Source organism: Microcebus murinus, chromosome 2 (assembly GCF_040939455.1).
Source record: "Microcebus murinus isolate Inina chromosome 2, M.murinus_Inina_mat1.0, whole genome shotgun sequence".
In the NCBI taxonomy this organism is placed as follows: Eukaryota; Metazoa; Chordata; class Mammalia; order Primates; family Cheirogaleidae; genus Microcebus; species Microcebus murinus.
The window spans coordinates 23,483,259-23,501,258 of record NC_134105.1 but is presented as its reverse complement, the minus strand read 5'-3'; the positions used below and the strand labels follow the sequence as shown (position 1 = coordinate 23,501,258).

The following is an 18,000-nucleotide window of genomic DNA, read 5'->3' as shown; positions in this document are numbered from 1 at the left end:
GTAGTAGTTTGCGCTTTCTGACGTGTGTTACTCAGCCATCTGCATCTTTGAACATTTGATACCAAAGGCAAAGCACCATGCCTCACCTGTCAAATGATGTCAATTTTTCCTTAACCTATGACACTGTAGAAGTTCCTGGAAACTACTGTCAGTTCTTGCTTATAAAATAAAAACACTTCTCGGTCGTCTCATAGGTTTATTGTTAGAAATAAATAACAGATAGTATTCTAAGAATAGCTACCATTTACTGAGCATCTACTGGGTGCCAGGCAGTGAGCAAAGGCAGTGAACTTCTTTGTGGTTTAGAGAAAAACTCCATTTGATACTAACAGTTGCCCTGTGTGGTATGTATCACCATTTACAGAACAGGAAGTCAAGATCCGGAGAGGTTAAGCAATTTGTCTAAGGTTGCTCAGCCTATAAGTGGCAGAGCCAAGATTCAGTCCCAGATCTGTCTGACTCTAAAACTCCTGACTTTAACCACTTATGCTGAACTGCTATCCTCTGCCAAGGGCAGAGTAGGGACAGAGATGTAGATACCAGTTTCTTTTGTAGTGCTCCAAGCTGCTTAGCTAAGAATCTTGCAAACGGTGGGTATTTGGGAGTTTGGCAAGAGGGCTGCAGAGCAGGCCTGAAGACTTTAAGGCATATATACACCACCATAGACTGCCCCTGCTGTTGGTAACCCTATTTTTGTAACCTAGTTTCCTCTTACAGAAAAACTTCCCTTAGCTCTATAGCCCCTCAAACTCCTCCGACCCTAAGCCTGGAGGGAATGCATCACGGAAAATTCATGTGGTTATTGCTTTAGGTTTTTCTAAAAAGAGCTTCCTTGTCTATTTATGTGTATGTGAAGCTCTGACCTTGAGTCAACCTCAGTCTAAGTTACTTCCTGAAGTCTGATCACACAAGACATCTTTGGAAATGAGCAGCCTCTTGTGCTAGCATAATTTATTTTTAAGAGGTGGGTCTTGCTATGTTGCCCAGGCTTGCATTGAATTTTTGGCCTCAAGGGATCCTCTCATCCACAACCTCCCAATAGCATAATTTAAACCCAACCTAAAACTGCCTCATCTTCTGACTCCTCTCCCTTAGATACCCTGGGCTTCAACTGTGCAGGATGCCTGTGAATCCCTGAATGTACCACAGTATTTTATGCTTCTGAGTTTTCCTGTATGCTGTTCCTTTTGTTATCTTCCCAACTCTGAATCATGTTAAACACTTACTTCCTCTGGGAAATCTTCTCTGCTTTCCTTTTTTTAAAAAAGCTGAATGCCCTCTTCTGTGTTCTTCATATCATAACGCCAAACTATGCTGAGACTACCTACTGTCTCTTTTGCTAGACTGTAATCTATTCTGGGACCATGTTTTAGCCAGTACCAAGTATAGTGCTTGGTCTATAGTAGGTGCTTAATAAATGTTTGTTGAGTAAGTATGAATGGCTGAAATTATTTACTATATTTCCACTTGACTTTCTAAATCTCAAATACTAATGGTTAGTAAAAACATATGCCATTCCTCTCCCATAGGCATCCTCCCCTGCCTATAGTCCTGGTAGCTGCAAACTCTAGTCACTTACAGTGGACTCCTCAGAAAATGAGTGCACGAGCAGGCCTGCAGCCTGCGGCTGGCACACTTGCAGTTCCCAGAGACTGTGGAGCAAGAGTCCCAGCATCTCTAGGACAGTGAGCTATCTCCTGCACACTCGAAGCCTTGAGAACAAGTTCCGTGGGACAAATAAGTCCCACAAATGGAGTCCCACCATGCTGTCATTCATTCAGCAATACTGACTGAGCATATACTAAATTCAAGGTAGTTTGGAGGAAATAAATGAGTCACATAAATTCCGCCTACTAAATGATATAAGTCATTTACTGAAATAACTGTGAGATAAGTATCATCCTCACCCCCATTTTAAAGATGATGACATGGAGAGGTCAAGACACTCACCCAGTGTCACACAGCTGGTAAGCAGCAGATTCAAATGTAAGCATTTTGACCCGAGAGCCCACATCCGACTGCTGAGGGCAGTGCAAAGCCAAAAGCCCCCAGTGGCAGCTCAGAGAAAGGGAAGAGTCCCGTCAGCTGTAAGGGCCAGGAATGACAACTAGGATTTGATGTGTGGCACTCCAGAGAGTATGAGAAAAGGCATAAACTCTGTACAGGGGACAATGAACAGTAAGGATTGCTTGGGTCAAAGAAATAATAAAAATTAAAAGTTTATGTATGTAAAGAAATCTTGAATGCCAGGGACTTTAGAAAACTGTAGACAAAAGAGAGTCCCTGGTCGTTTTTTAGTCAGAGATAAGATCTGTGCACTAGGAAGATTCATTTGCATTCTACCTACAAGATGAATTATAGCAAGAAAAAACTGGAATCAGGAAGACCAGTTAGAAAGTCATTGCAATACTCTATACAAAAGGAATTTTTGACCTGGGATAATGCTGGAGTTAAATTATGGTCTTTGATTTTTATGAACCTCAAAAGGTTAAGGATTTACACTCCCCCCTCATGCCTTGGGATCTTTGATCTATGAACTTATTTAAGCCCTGTGAGCTTTATTTCCAGCCGAGGTGCACACTAGCCTCATTTGTCCTAAAATGATTGCCTTCCGTTGTCCATGAGCAGCACAGGGTGTGGGAGAGGCTGGACTAGGAGGGAAAGCACAGAAATAGAGACCCAAGCCAGCAGTTCCTGTGCCCAACTTTGGGCCAAATGTGCATTGTCGTTACCTATACTCTTCATGCTCTATAGTTTTAGAACCTTTTTCCTCTCTAACATTCTTTTTTCTACCTTATAAATCCTAAACTTTAGGCCGGGCACAATGGCTCACACCTGTAATCCTAGCACTCTGGGAGACCAAGGCAGGTTGATAGCTCAAGGTCAAGAGTTCGAAACCAGCCTAAGCAAGAGCAAGACCCCATCTCCACTAAAAATAGAAAGAAATTAATTGGCCGACTAAAAATATATAGAAAAAATTAGCCAGGCATGGTAGTGTATACCTGTAGTCCCAGCTACTCAGGAGGCTGAGGCAGAAGGATTGCTTGAGCCCAGGAGTTTGAGGTTGCTGTGAGCTAGGCTGACACCACAGCAATCTAGCCTGGGCAACAGAGTGAGACTCTGTCTCAAAAAAAAAAAAAAAAAAAAAAAAAAGAATAAAAAAATAAATCCTAAACTTTAAACTATTTTCCTGCTATAGCCAGCCCATCAAATTGTAGAACTGCAAGAGACTACACCTAGCACAACTCTCTGTTTCACAGATAAAACTGTGAAGCCCTGAGAAGGAAGAGCATTTTGTCTCAGGCCACATAGCCAGCGAGTGGTAGGACATGCCACCAATCTTCTTAGTGTCCCTGACCTGGACCAGCTCCAGCTTCCACCTCAAAGGGGCAGCTTCTAGAATGACTCTGTTCCAGGTGCCGGAATCCATGATTTTATATGAAGGGAGAAAAAGGTGTGGTTGCCTTTTCAGTGATAATGCCCATCATCTGCAAACCATTTTGGCTGCTGGACCCTAACAAGGCACCACATGGCATCTGCAGTGTCTCTCTAGTGCCTTATCAGCAGTTTTCTCAAGAATGCCTGATTGTAAAGTTTGCCTGATTAACAATCTCTGCCTAGTGGTTAAACTCTGAGCTGTTTGCTGTGGGTTTAGGAGACAAGGGTTAGATTGGGGTCAGGGACAATTTATAATCACCAAATGCCTGCTGGCAATTTCCACAGGGGTTCCACCATCACCTCAAACCCAGCATCCTTCCCTCAACACCATACTGGTGTCCAGGTTTCCCCATCCCATCGTCCAGTGTCACCCAGACTAAGACCTGCAGGCCATCCGCATTCCCTTTCTCTGACTACGACAGCAACCACCAAGGGCCATTTGTTTTTCCTTTGTAACACCTCTTGTTTCTTTCCTTTCCTTCCCACTCTTGTTAGAATTCTACTTGGAATTCCATGTTGAGCTGTGATGAGATAGTTAGAAACTTGCATGTACATAGACAAAATTCAAGAAAGAAGGCACCTTGCCTAGCTCAGTTTGAAATCTGCTTACTTTGCACCTATAGCATCATAGGGTCCTTTAAAAATGTTAGCTCAGAACCCAGGATTTGCCTTTATCTTTATTGTTTATGAGTCTTTGGTCGTAAAAACCATTTGTGAGCATCCAGCTGTGGGTACATTTGCATAGCACGGCCTCCTTCTGCTGGCTTTTTGGCCTAGGGAGTCTCTGTGGAGGGCAGTCTTTAGGCAGGACAGATTCAGCTGAGCTGCTCCCATCCTAAACTAGCCGGCATGCCACTAGACAGAGAGTGATCTGCGTGAAGACGATCTCTGAGCCGAATTTCCCGAGTCCTTATCATATACAGGACATAAGCTAGATGCTGAAGGGATTACTAAAAAATACAAGAATCCTCACCTCAAAGAGTTACCCTGATTAAAATAGAAGAAGAAAAAGCTAGCAACACATGGCAGCAAATAGATTCTAGATCAGGACAATAAGTTTATTTGCTACTTGTAAATAAACTCATCTACTGTAAGGCACTTAGATTCTGGATAAAGAGATACATAGATACTTTCTGACCACAAGGGTTTCATGTTCTGAAAGGGAAGATTGATAAGAAACAATTATAGCCCATCTTGATAAGCATTATTATGACAGAGGTAAACCCAGGACACTTGAAACCTAAATCAAGACTGAAATAATATTTATAACTAGAAATGATTGAGCATGACTGTATGCCAGGCACTGTGCTATGCACATTATGTCATTTTTTTATCTTGTATTATTTTAGTTTTTAGTTTTTTAGAGACAGGGTCTCACTTTGTCACTCAGGCTGGAGTGCAGTGATACAATAATAGTGCACTGCATCCTTGAACTCCTGGGCTCAAATGATCCTCCCACCTCGGCCTCCCAAGTAGCTGGTACTACAGGCGCATGCCATAACACATGGCTAATTTTTTAATTTTTTTGTAGAGATGAGGTCTCTCTGTGTTGCCCAGGCTTGTCTTGAGTCCTGGCCTCAAGCCATCCTCCTGCCTCAGCCTGTCAAAACTCTAGGCATTTTCTCTCATTTTATTCTCATAGTTTTTTCTTATTTCATCCTTGTAACAACTTTCTGGGCAGAAACTGTAATTATTTCCAATTTTTAGATTAAGAATCTGAGGCCCAGAGAGTAGCTAGTCCCAGGCCCTGCAGGATATAACAAAAAGAACTGGCAGTCCAGCCCTGGTCTGCCTGATGCCAAGGTCTGAGGACTGTGTGGCTACTAGCTCTCCCTGGGGAAGGGCTAGCACAGCCAGAGCGTGGTTAAGGACCAGCTACACACAGCCAGGTTGGGCAGTGGAGAGGTTGCAGATATTGCAGGCATGGAAACAGCGAGTGAAGGGCGTGGCAGAGATAGAGAACATGGCACACTCAGAATCCAGTGCTGCTCTGAACAGCTGGAACAGCCAAAGGAGCCTTCACAGAGGAGATGAGTTTTGAACTGAGCTTTGAGGGACAGTCCAAAGAGCCCGGTGTGTTAGCATAGGAGGAAAGCAAGAAGAGAGAGCTGGGCCATGGCAACTCTAGATGAAAGATGAAGGCTGAAAGGAATGAAAGCAAGAGACAATGAGTTTGGGAAACCCTTTGTATTTGGGTGTGGGAGGGGCACAATTGGGGGACAGCAGAAGACGAGGTCAAGCCATGCTGTCTAACCTGGCCTTTCCCCCTTCAGCTTATGCTCAGCTGCAGCCCCACCAGCTCCTCCCACAGCCATCGTCAAAGCACCTGCAGCCCCAGTTTGTGATACAGCCACAGCCACAGCCACAGCAGCAGCAGTCACGGCCTGTTCTCCAAGCCCAGACCCAACCCCAGCTCGCCTCTGTCCCTCCCAGTGTGGCCCTCCAGCCCAGCTCAGAAGCCCATGCCATGCCACTAGGCCCAGTCACGCCTGCCCTGCCACTCCAGTGCCCCACTGCCAATCTGCACAAGACTGGCGGCAGTCAGCAGGGTCACCCTGCCACACCAGATGCTGGGCCTCAGAATGGACATCCCGAGGGCGTGTCCCACACCCCTCCACGCAGGTTCCAGCACACGTCAGCCGTCATCTTACAGCTGCAGCCTGCTTCACCGGTGGTGAGTAAGCAGACCCCAAAGTCCAGGGAGCAAATGGGGAGGCCACAGCTCAGGCAGTCCCACAGACCCCACTGAGATGTGTTTCTGGGTAGGCTGAGTGTTGAAGCCATCACTGGGTACTCCAAGAAAGGAGAGGGTTCTCCCTAATTTGGGGGTGACTGAATCTTAAAGTCCTTTCCTGCCACCCAAGCTCCATGGAAACAGGGAAAACATCCAAAAATATAGAAGCAGTTTATGAGAAGACCATCTCTCTGTCCTGTCCCTTAACAGCCCCAGCAGTGCACCCCTGATGACTGGAAGGAAGTGGCATCTGGGGAGAAGAGTGTGCCTGAGACTCGGTCTGGCCCATCACCACATCAGCAAGCCATTGTCACTGCCATGCCCGGTGGTCTGCCTGTACCCAAGAGCCCCAACATCCAGCAGTCCCCAGCTCATGGTATGAAGCGTACCGGGGCACTTGGGGAAGGGAGAAGTCGATCTTCCTTGCCATCCCCTGGCATATTTCACTTGGGCATATAGAATGGGAAGGTAAACTATTGCAAGCCCAAGAAGGAAGCTGGGTGGGTGGAATCAGAGGAGGGAAATGAGAAGATGAACCAGGCATAAAGAAAGGGGACCCAGAAAATATAAAAGGGTAGGGAAAGAAAAAGAGAGTGGAAGGTTCTAGAGCCAGACTCCAAGCCAACCTGTCATTGGTATCAGGTGTATCTGCATATACACGTGCCAAGTTGAGAGTTGAGGCAGGTGTCCAATTGTCACAGTTCTCTGCTTCCTTTAGTACGAGAGGGAGTTCTTGAAATTGGAAATACGCCAAGATGGCTACTATATCTCGAAAATAAGGGAAATGCCTAAGGAGAGCTTGAAGGGGATTCAGCATGAGCTCAGCTCACAGAAAGCAGCTTTGCAGGAACCATGCTCAGCTCTGCGATCCCCATCTGTCTGTGAGGGCTCAGCTACAAGTGCACTTCTCCATGGCTAGGGATTCAGGAGACTCTGCTGGAGCCCTTGGCCTGATAGGAGAGTCCCAGCAGTACCTCCGCCTTCTGCAGAGATGCATTTGCTCTCCTTTCCCTCTCTGCCAGTTCGAACAGCAATCTTGGCCCCGATCTCAGTGATGCTCTGAGCCATGCACTGCCTGCAACGCAGGGAGGCAGTTCCAGTCATTATGCTAAGTGCGTGCTGGGAGTGGGGGTGGGGAGAACCAAGAGAAAAAGAGTTTGGAAATTGAAGAAGGAGAAACAAGAAGAAAAATACTTTGGGACAAGGTAGGGCAAAATGGTTATAATTTGTTATATAAGGAATGGGGGATGGAATCAAGGAAAAGGAAAGAAAAAGAATGTGAAGAAAGAATAGTAGAAAAATTAAAAGATGGGAAAGAGGTCTTCTATTCTCTATTTGCACAGTTGCAATGATAAGGGTTCATCATTTTGAAAAGCAGCCCATTCTGTTGTAGAATTGCTGTAATTCTCAGAAAGGTGCTCTTCAAATTAAGTCAAAACCTGCTGTCATGGAACTTGCCACAATTGGTTGTGAATCTTTCTTATGAATTGTAACAGAGTTTATCTCATACAGTGTTTGTAGACAGTTGCCATGTCTCTTACCTCTCCCTCCCATTAAAAAAAGAGAATATCTCCAGGCTAAATATCTGAGACTTTTTTCATTTTTTACTGATACCTATGATTTGTTAAGACCTCTATTCCCACCATTCTGATCATGCTTGACTAGCCACATTCTACCTTTTCATCAATTTTTTAAAAGCGTGATCCTCAAAATTAAGCATATTAATTTCAAATATTAAAAGCCCCTAGTCTTTATATGCTTGTTTAAGGGGCAAGACTGTTTCCTAGATCCTTGTGGTATGGCAGGGAGGAACTAAAATTTGTTGAACACCTGCTATGTGCCAGGTACTATTCTAAGTCCTTTACTCATTCATGACAACCCTGAGAGATAAGTAGTATTATCTCCATTATTCAGAGGAGTCCCTGGAAGGGACTCCAGGTCACACAGCTGTGAAAAGGCAGTGCCATGATTCTGGCTCCTAGTGTAGTAACCTTCCTTCACCTTCCTTCATCAGGGCAGTGCACCTCAGGCCCCTCATTAACTCCTCCGCCTCCATGGGAATGATGCCGTTGGTTCACGGAGAATCACTTCAGAGGATGGATTTCGCTTTTGTTTCTGAGGATTCTTTTTACATGAAACTGCTATCATGCCAGGTCTCCTCAGTCTCAAACTTGTGCAATTTATAGCTTGAACCAAAATATAATTAATGATATCAGTTAAACGTTGTCTTGTGACTTTAGCCCATAGTTCCAGCCTAGCAAAAAAAAATAGTTATATTTCCTCATTTAATCCTGACAATAACCCTCTGAGGTGGGAACTTTTATTATCCCCATTTTAAAGATAAGAAAGCTGAAGCACAGGCCGGGCGCGGTGGCTCACGCCTGTAATCCTAGCACTCTGGGAGGCCGAGGCGGGCGGATTGCTCGAGGTCAGGAGTTCAAAACCAGCCTGACCAAGACCCCGTCTCTACCAAAATATAGAAAGAAATTAATTGACTAACTAAAAATATATATACAAAAAAAATTAGCCGGGCATGGTGGCGCATGCCTGTAGTCCCAGCTACTAGGGAGGCTGAGGCAGTAGGATTGCTGAGCCCAGGAGATTGAGGTTGCTGTGAGCCAGGCTGACGCCACGGCACTCACTCTAGACTGGGCAAGAAAGTGAGACTCTGTCTCAAAAAAAAAAAAAAAAAAAAAAAAAGAAAGCTGAAGCACAGAAACAATAAGTGATGGGACAGGAAGCTTTTATATCTGAATTATGTTACTCATTATACTAACTCCTCTGCTTAATTTTGCCACTTGTAAATTCAATAGCATGTTTTCTTCATCTTTTACCAATTTGCTGATAGAAGTATTGTATACCCGACTGAGGATTCATGTCATGTTTCCAGGTTGGTGATAATCAACATTTTTTGTTCAAGTATTTGCTATCCACCAACCTCTAAAAGACTGACATTTGCTTACCTTTCTCGTCCATAAGGCTCTTAAAAATCTTCTTCTGAAATCTAATCAAGGTGATATAACAAGCATCCTGCTCTTGAGGTCCCATCTCATGAGAGTAGCTTTACACAGTAGAAACAATTGTCAACTACCCAGGAGTTAAATATTTATCCATTCTATATATGTTTTTTTTTTCTTTTTTGAGACAGAGTCTCACTTTGTTGCCAGGCTAGAGTGAGTGTCATGGCATTCTAGCTCACAGCAACCTCAATCTCCTGAGCTCAAGCGATCCTACTGCCTCAGTCTCCCGAGTAGCTGGGACTACAGAATGTACCGCCATGCCCGGCTAGTTTTTTGTATATATATTTTTAGTTGGTCAATTAATTTCTTTCTATTTATAGTAGAGATGGGGTCTCGCTCTTGCTCAGGCTGGTTTCGAACTCCTGCCCTCGAGCGATCCCCCTCCTGTCTTACTTCCCAGAGTGCTAGGATTACAGGCGTGAGCCACTGCACCCGGCTGCATTCTATTTATGTTTGAATGCCTGTTCCATGCAAAAGCACTGTGGGGTGGGAGGTAATATGGAGAGAAATAAGGTCTGCTCTGTACCCTACCTTCAAGGAGCTTAAGTTCTGCTGTAAAAGATGAAAAATGCACAGGAAAAAAAACTTACAATAAAAACTAAAATGCAATAGATGCCACAGAGGGATTTTAGATAAATGCTTTAAAAGTTGCAAACAGGGAAAAGTTACTGCCAACTAGAGATTAGCAAGCTAAATTTCAGGGAGGAAGTGACATTGTTCCTAGAGCAGGGGTTGGCAAACTACAACCCCAGGGCCAAAACCATCACATTGCCAGTATTTGTACATCCTATGAACTGATAATGATTTTTACATTTAAAATTTTTTTTAAAAAATCAAAGGAATACTATTTTGTGATGAAAATATGTGAAATTTATTTGACATGAAAATTATGTGAAATTCAAATGTTAGTGTCCACAGATAAAGTTCTATTGGAACACAGCCACACTTACGTACATGTTGGCTGTGGTTGCTTTCATACCACAATAGCAGAGCTGAGTAACTGTGACAAACCATATGGCCTGCAAAGTCTAAAATGTCTACTATTTGGTCCTTTACAGAGTTTGCAACTGCTGCTCTTGAGGCTAGACCTCGAAGGGTAGGTAGGACCTGGACATGCAAAGTTGGGGGACAAGCATTCCAGGAACGCCTAGTGGAAATTAGGCAGGGAGGTAGTAAAGTGTGGGCATGGTTGGGCAATAGAGAGAAGTTGCCTGTTCAGTCCGGTGTTGACTTAGTTTATAAAACAAAATGTAAGGTAAGAAATGCAGAGGCAGGGGAAGGGATTGTGAATATTAATAAAAAAGGATTTGAAAATTTGAAAAATAGTAAAAGAGAAAGAAAGGAAATGGGGAAAAGAGGAGAAGTAAACATCCAGGGAATATAAAATAAATGTAAAACAGGGTAACAAAGAAAATGAGCTGAGGCCTAAGGGGAGAAAGGCCAGGAGAGGAAAGAGAGGCTAAGGAAGGCAAGAATATGGAGAAACGTTGGGAATAGAGAGACGTCAAAAATTGAGAAATTTGTCGTCCATCCAGCAGCTCTCTGGCGCATAAAGCTCCCAGGGATGAGGATTGTGTGCCTCATTGGACGTCTTTTGTACTCCCACAGCTCCTAGCATGTTAACTGAATGGATATGCTTCATTAGGACGACTCAGGTTAAACCAGTGTGTTTTGGGAAGAGAACCAATATTTATTGAGCTCCAACTGTGTGCGGGGCACTGCAGGCGATTGGTATCTACTTCCTCAGTTAACCTTCACAGCAAGCCCAAAGCTGTTTATGGAGGTGTGACTGGGTGACTCCGGTCATTGCTTCACGCCTCCGTTCCTCGGTTCCCAGTGGGGAGGGTAACGACTACGGCGGGGTTATCGTGGACAATGAGGGGGAGAGCGTGGGCACGCAGGGCTTGGCACACATTAAGCACTCAATGACGGGTGGTCGCTATTATTGTCAGGATCGCCTCCAAGGCCCCACAGGGAGTGAACTGTCCAGGCGGGAGGCACAGTCCACCCCGCCAAGGGGAACTTTCGCCAGGGCACGGGCAGCAGTCCTCGTGGCGCGCCGCCCGCCTGCCCAAACCGAAACCGGGTCCCTAACGCGCCTTCCGGAGGCCGCGGGGCGGGGCGCGGCGCACAAAGGAAGCGCGCGGCCCGCGTCCGCGCCGGCTCCGCCCCGCGCCGCCCCGCCCCGCGCCGCCCCGCCCCGGCCCGCGCCCCGCCCCCGGCGGAGGCGGCCGCGGGAGCCGTCCCGGACGCGCCGCATTGTCTCCGCGGCGGCTGCAGCCCTCTAGCGCCCGCCGCGCGCGCGCAATCCCGGCCGCCGCCCGCGCCCCCGCCCCGGCCTCGCGCCCCCGCCGCCTTTGTTGACGCCGGCCAGGCCGGTGCGGTCGGATGCGCCGCGGCAGCCCCGGGCCCCGGCTCGGAGGCTCCCGGCGGAGAGGAGGCGGCCCGCCCGGGCCCGGGACCCCGCGCCAGGCGGCGCCCGGCCGAGGGGCTGCGTAGGCCCCGCCCGGCCAGGCCCAGCCGGGCCCTGGACAGGTCAGTGCCGGGGCGGGGGAGGGGTTCTCGCCAGGAGGGGGGCCCGGGGCCGCGCTCGCCGCACTGGAAACCGGGCACCGCCCTCCGGTGCCCCTCGCGGCCCGGGCCTACTCGGCTGCCAGGCCGTGCCAGCCGCGGCTCTCGCCCTCTCGGCGCCTGGGAGGTGCCCTGCTCCTCTGCCTCCCCCGCCTGGGGACCCTGCCCGCCCGCACCCCTGCAAGCCGTTGTGTCAACCTCGGCGTGCCACCCGCTTCCGTGTGTCCCCGTCCCTGCTCGAGTCCCCACACACCCCCACCCTAACACGTCGCGTCCTCCCCGGGAGGGCGATCTCCCCGCGATGGACGGTCCGTTGAGGGGCAAGACTGCTGGCATCTGCTGCGCTTCATCGGTGGTGGGCTTCCTACCTTGGTAGGCGCCTGCGGCTTCGCCGGAGTTTTGTTTTTAACCTAGTTCAGTCTCACGAGGTTTTTAATTGGATGGAAAGGGACAAGCTGTTCTGTGTCCTCTCTTCCATTTTTAGAAGAGCCTTTTCTCTCCTTCCTGTGCCAAATGAAGGTATACTATATTTGTTCCCTCTTTACATTAAAATCAAGATATGTGAGATTCTCTATTTAAATTGAAATCTACAGAGTTAAATTGAAATCTACAGAGAGGAAAATAATTTGTCAGGTTGCAAACCAGTGGTGAAGCTACAATCTGATCTAGCCCCTGGACTCCTGTGGTTTTGGATACCAGTTTGTGCCAGTGGTACCCCCACCCTCCCAACCTTCAGCTTCCCACTCTCACCGCCGCCTTTGATACCTGGACAGATTTCACTAACACACTTTCAGTTTTGATCAACTTTACTTTCCTTCCTACTGCATACTTGAAATATTTACCTTCCTGTGCTGTCTACAGAGCATACTCCTTTCTTTTTCCTGCTTTACAAATCAGTGACAGCTTTCCCCTCAGATATCTCCCCTCTTTGATCCTTAATCTCCTGTCCATTAGCATATTGGGCCCAGAGAGTCCCTTGTGAAATAAGCTACCGACCTAAATCCATCATATGTCCCCAATTTTTCTAGGACAGCCCCTATTTGAACTATTCCATCCCATTGTTTATCAGCCCAAGCGTCTTGATTTTTGTTTTAGAAAATAATGTCAGTTTAACTGTAGGAGACCCTATTGACCTGGCCTTTTCCAGCCATTTGGCTCTTGGGCATGACTGGGTAATCCAATTATCATTCACCTGGGATTTTTCTTCCCCTCCTGAGTCAACCCAAATGTTGGAACTGCCGGGATTTCTAGGTCAGCATGAACACTACAGGCTAATGAGGCAAGGAAATTCCTTCTTGTTCTTGTATTTCAGCCCCCTCCACCACATTTTTTATTCTAGTACAGGACAAAATAGACCTGTGGCAGAGCCTATTGATGAGAGTTTAGATTTAGTCACGAGGGATGGAGGGCTTCAAAGGATCTTGACTCTAGAATAGAAAGAAGGTACCTTACTATGTTGGTTATAGGGCAAGAGATTCTGTCTTGAATCTTAAGATACCAGCACAGCTAAGTAGTTTTGGTTTCATTTGGTTAGACTTAACACACCTTTATTATTAGCTTTCTGCTTTATGTACAGACTGCCCTAAACACTGGAGAATATAGAAGTGATTTTAACACATAGTCCTCAACATCTGGATCTGTTTTTGGGAATATTCACACTTATGAATCAGCTGATAAATAGTGTTTTCCGCTGCTGATTTCTGCACCTAAGTTCCAGCCCCCACAAGGCGGGAACCATGGCTTCTGGCTTGGCTCACTCACAAGGGCAGGCTTGTTCCGCAGAGGGTCCGGCAGATGGGGAGTGGTGCTCTTTGGGCACCTGCCCTTTCCAGGCACTCTTCATCAAGTGAGCTCTGCCTCTCAGCCCACCCAGGATCTGTTTCTAGGCACGTCCACATACGAGGAAGAATAGATGCCTTTTTTCTCTAGCCTTAATCTTGAGAAAGTGGGTAGTTTCTTAGCTCACTCTTCTGTTGTTCTTGAGTTGGTTTCTCAGTTGTCCAACTGCATTTTCATGAGCAGTCTCTCTTGTTCTCACCCCCTTCACTCCCTCAACTGTTCTTTACTTGACATGTGGCACATAGGTGCCTAATAAATGTTGGTGTTTCATCATGTACCCATCTCTCTGCCCTGTCCACTTCTCTCCCTGTTCCTGGGTTAATTTTTAATTTACCTTTGTCAAGCACACTCCATATATATTATTTCCACTTCCCTCAAAGTAAAGAGGACACTCCAGCCCCTCTTCCTTCTGTCTCAGTAGTGATTCTCCTGCCTGTAGGTCTCTTCAGTCATTGTTTCTCTGCATCCTTCAGGGAGGGATAACTGCTTAGGAAGGTGTTGTTTTGCCTCTGCAGACTTATCTCCTCTGTCATTGACTTTCTCATCTAAGCTGACTGACCCTGAGATTTCTCTTCCTGTCATCACCAAGACCCCTTCCCCCAGCTCTGCCTGTTGTTACTTGCTCTGGCTCAGCCCCAGAATCCACTCTTTTTCAGACCACATCCTTTTTCCTGCCTTACTCATTTCCTGTCTCAGATACTTTGGATCCCTTGGTTCTGATCTTTCCAAGGGAGTGGGAATACATAAGAGAAGAGGAATAAAGGGATAGAGATCTTCTAAAATTGAACTCTTCTTGCCTCTGGCCTTGCATGTTCTTACATAGGTTGTCCCCTCCCTAGATTTTTTTATTTAAGGAAACACACACAAAATGATTACTATCTCAGAATTAAGAACCTCTACTGGTGTGCTCATGAATGTCTTTTTATCTCTATTTTTTTCTGTTCTGAATATATAAGGAGGATTACTTGACTGCCTTAAAGTGACTCTTCTGTAAGTCTCTGTCTTGCTTAGGCTGTGGGCCTCATGCTAGGCATTCAGTAACCATGTGCTGAGTAAAGTTCACCCACCTATCAGAGTCCTTCCTTCACTAGCATGGATCAGCAAGCCACAATAAAATTAAACTTGAAAAAAAAACTAGGGAATAGGTTCGTGGTTCCAGTTCTGGTGAATATTGCTCCATGTTAGTATGATATTTACCAAGGATTTTTTCCCTCATCTTGAGTCACTCTAAATTTATATTAAAGTTCTCTCAGCTGTTTGATATTTATTTATTTATTTTTTTGAGACAGAGTCTCACTCTGTTGCCCCAGCTAGAGTGCCGTGGCATCAGCCTAGCTCACAGCAACCTTAAACTCCTGGGCTCAAGCGATCCACTTGCCTCAGCCTCCTGAGTAGCTAGAACTACAGCATGTGCCACCATACCTGGTTAATTTTTTCTATATATATTTAGTTGGCCAATTAATTTCTTTCTATTTTTAGTAGAGACGGGGGTCTCAGTCTTGCTCAGGGTGGTTTCAAACTCCTGACCTTAAGCAATCCGCCCGCCTTGGCCTCCCATAGTGCTAGGATTACAGGCGTGAGCCACCGTGCCCGGCCTTCAATATTTAATCTCCAGACAGATCTAGGCCCACCTACAAAAAGATTCTCTTCTGAAAAGATACCTACTAGAGACGAGAGTAGGGAAATGAGAATAAGGAGTCTTCGTAAATAATAGTTTCTCTTTCATTCCTTTTATTTTGTGCCATTTTGCAACTGGAAGGATGAAGATGATTTTCTACGGCCAGGTGGACTCCCACAAAAGTGGTTATATAGAAGGGCTTTCGCGTACCCCTCAGGAGACTGTCCTGAAATGAAGGCTCGTGTCAGCCTGCCCACCCCTTCCAGCTCACCCCACTCCCAACCCATGGAGACGCAGGGTGAGGACTGACTGCCTTATGTAATCCACTGTGATGTGGGGCCGTTGTGCCAATGACAGAAATGGCTCTTTTCAGTGATTTAGCACCTTGTTTGGTGGAAGCCAAAGCTGGACTGCCCCTCAAGATAGAAATCTGAACATACATGGATTTATGTTCTAAATGTTATTATGGCATGACTTAAACTATATTGTGAGTCACCAGTTAAAACTCTTTTTGAGTATGTTCTCTGTTTAAAAAAAAAAGATTGCCTGTTTGAGATAATTGATTACTTATTCACACCTCAAATAGATGTAGGTTTCATTTTATTAAACATTGATTTATTTAAAATTATTTTAGCTACATCAGAACACTGATTTGATATCTGTAAAGATATTCAGAGGCAAACCTTTAATTCTACTTTACAACATGGATATTTTGGGACTTGTTAGGAATATAATCAACCAGTTGCTTACCTAAGACAACTTTCTTACAAATTCTGGACTTTTTTTCCCCATCAATAAGAAAAATAAAATGTAATTGACATGATCAGGAAATGGGCTACTTTATAGTTAATCAAGAATTACACAATTAAAAAGTATTCATTTTTGAAGATAAAACTACAGCAAAATATAGCATATAATTTCAATCATTAGGGGATTTATTATAAGACCTTCTAGGCCAGCGTAGAAAACTTCGTAGTGTTTTTTCCAAACTTCCAAATTATTTATCGACAGTAAAAAAATGATGTGCTTAGGCCAGGCGCGGTGGCTCACGCTTGTAATCCTAGCACTCTGGGAGGCCGAGGCGGGCGGATTGCTCAAGGTCAGGAGTTCAAAACCAGCCTGAGCGAGACCCCGTCTCTACTATAAAAATAGAAAGAAATCAATTGGCCAACTAATATATATATATAAAAAATTAGCCTGGCATGGTGGCTCGTGCCTGTAGTCCCAGCAACTTGGGAGGCTGAGGCAGTAGGATTGCTTGAGCCCAGGAGTTTGAGGTTGCTGTGAGCTAGGCTGATGCCACGGCACTCACTCTAGCCTAGGCAAGAAAGCGAGACTCTGTCTCAAAAAAAAAAAAAACGATGTGCTTTCCTATGCTTTCAGTTTCCAAGTGATATTTTAGTTTAGATTTCCAAAAGAAGAGAACATTTCTTTTCTACATCTGCTAAAGAAATGACTGCTGTTAAACACAGATCGCCAGTGTTCTAAGATGAATCCAGATGTTGAAAAGAGTCCCAGTTTGCTCTTATGACTTTCTTTAAAGCATAAGCAAATGTCTGTTTCTTGGATGATTTTCTCTTCAGCAGTGGACATTATTATCATTTCTATTAAGCAGAATGACTATTAGATGCCACGTCATAACCAGCTCTCCAGTATATTAGGAGGACAAGGCTTGATACTGAATATTGGAACTGTTGGCAAGAAAATGAAAGTCCGTGACTGCTGCGAGTTATTTTTAAAGCTCTAGTTGCATGGCCATTATGTCTCAAATACTGTATAATTATCCCTAGTTACTGATATCTTTAGTATATTTGAAACCATCTATATGTGGCCTAAAGCCACACAGCTATATTAAGACATTTTTAAACAGTCAAAGCAATGACACTGTAAGTTAAAAGAAAATTATGTGAAGCAAATACTTTTTTAAAAAATTTGATTAAATGCACATTTTTAGTTCTCCAGTAATAATCTGTTCTATCAGTTAAGTAGGGTGATTGAAAACTTAAACAATGGTTACAAGAAGGAAGAGGGTCATGTTTTCCAGGAGCAGAATTTATCTGTAGGATTGATTTGCAAGATATGTATTATTCTGACACCATGGCACTCACTCTAGCCTGGGCAACAAAGCGAGACTCTGTCTCCAAAAAAAAAAAGATATGTATTATTTACTCCATTATAGAGACAACTGAGGCTTAGCACTCCCCACTCTGTCTCCACCACCATCTCTGTCATTTGTCTAAAAGTATTAGTGATCCTGAAGTTGGTAACACATAAATTAAATAAGTCATCATATTGGAGAACATGGTTGTCTTTTCTTGTTATCAACCTGAAAATAATTAGGGATTTTTACTAAACATTTCAAGATTTCTTTTGTAAACTGGTAGAAATTCATTTTCCATGAGTTTAGACTTTTAAACTGATTTCTTCTCACAGGATAAATCACCTCCTGGCATTATAAGTTCCATAAATTTGCTATTTTCTAGGTAAAATGGTGCTTCCTTTTATTTGTCTCAGAGTTAGCCTCTTTTCTGGTTTCTGGCATTCTTCTACACTGTCTACTTGATGCCCTGGGACTCTTTATAAAAGAACTATCTAGAAAGGAATTCTGGTGTTTGTCTTCTTGTCCTTTGGATTAATAGCCAATGACAATGAATTGAGACTTTGGCTTGCCCTAAAGGGCAGAAGCATTTCTGTTATGTTGTATTCACAGTAGAGGTAACATTTCTGCCTGAAGCCTGACCTCAAGAGGGCAAGGACGGGACACCCTGCTTAGACCAAGG

The 18,000-nt window shown here is 45.0% G+C and overlaps 1 protein-coding gene across 9 annotated transcripts in view; it reads left to right on the top strand.

The window, feature by feature from the left end:
- The window catches only part of PHC2 (polyhomeotic homolog 2), a 109,064-nt gene that overhangs the window by 69,965 nt on the left and 21,099 nt on the right, over positions 1–18,000 (top strand). For 8 of the 9 annotated variants that reach the window (XM_012765335.3, XM_012765332.2, XM_012765334.2 and 5 more), the window contains 2 exons: positions 5,712–6,112; positions 6,383–6,548. In XM_012765335.3, coding sequence (XP_012620789.2) covers positions 5,712–6,112; positions 6,383–6,548 — 567 coding nt within the window. Of the gene's footprint in view, positions 1–5,711; positions 6,113–6,382; positions 6,549–11,447; positions 11,728–18,000 lie in introns of those variants that run through there. The other variant, XM_012765336.2, reaches the window with a different exon arrangement.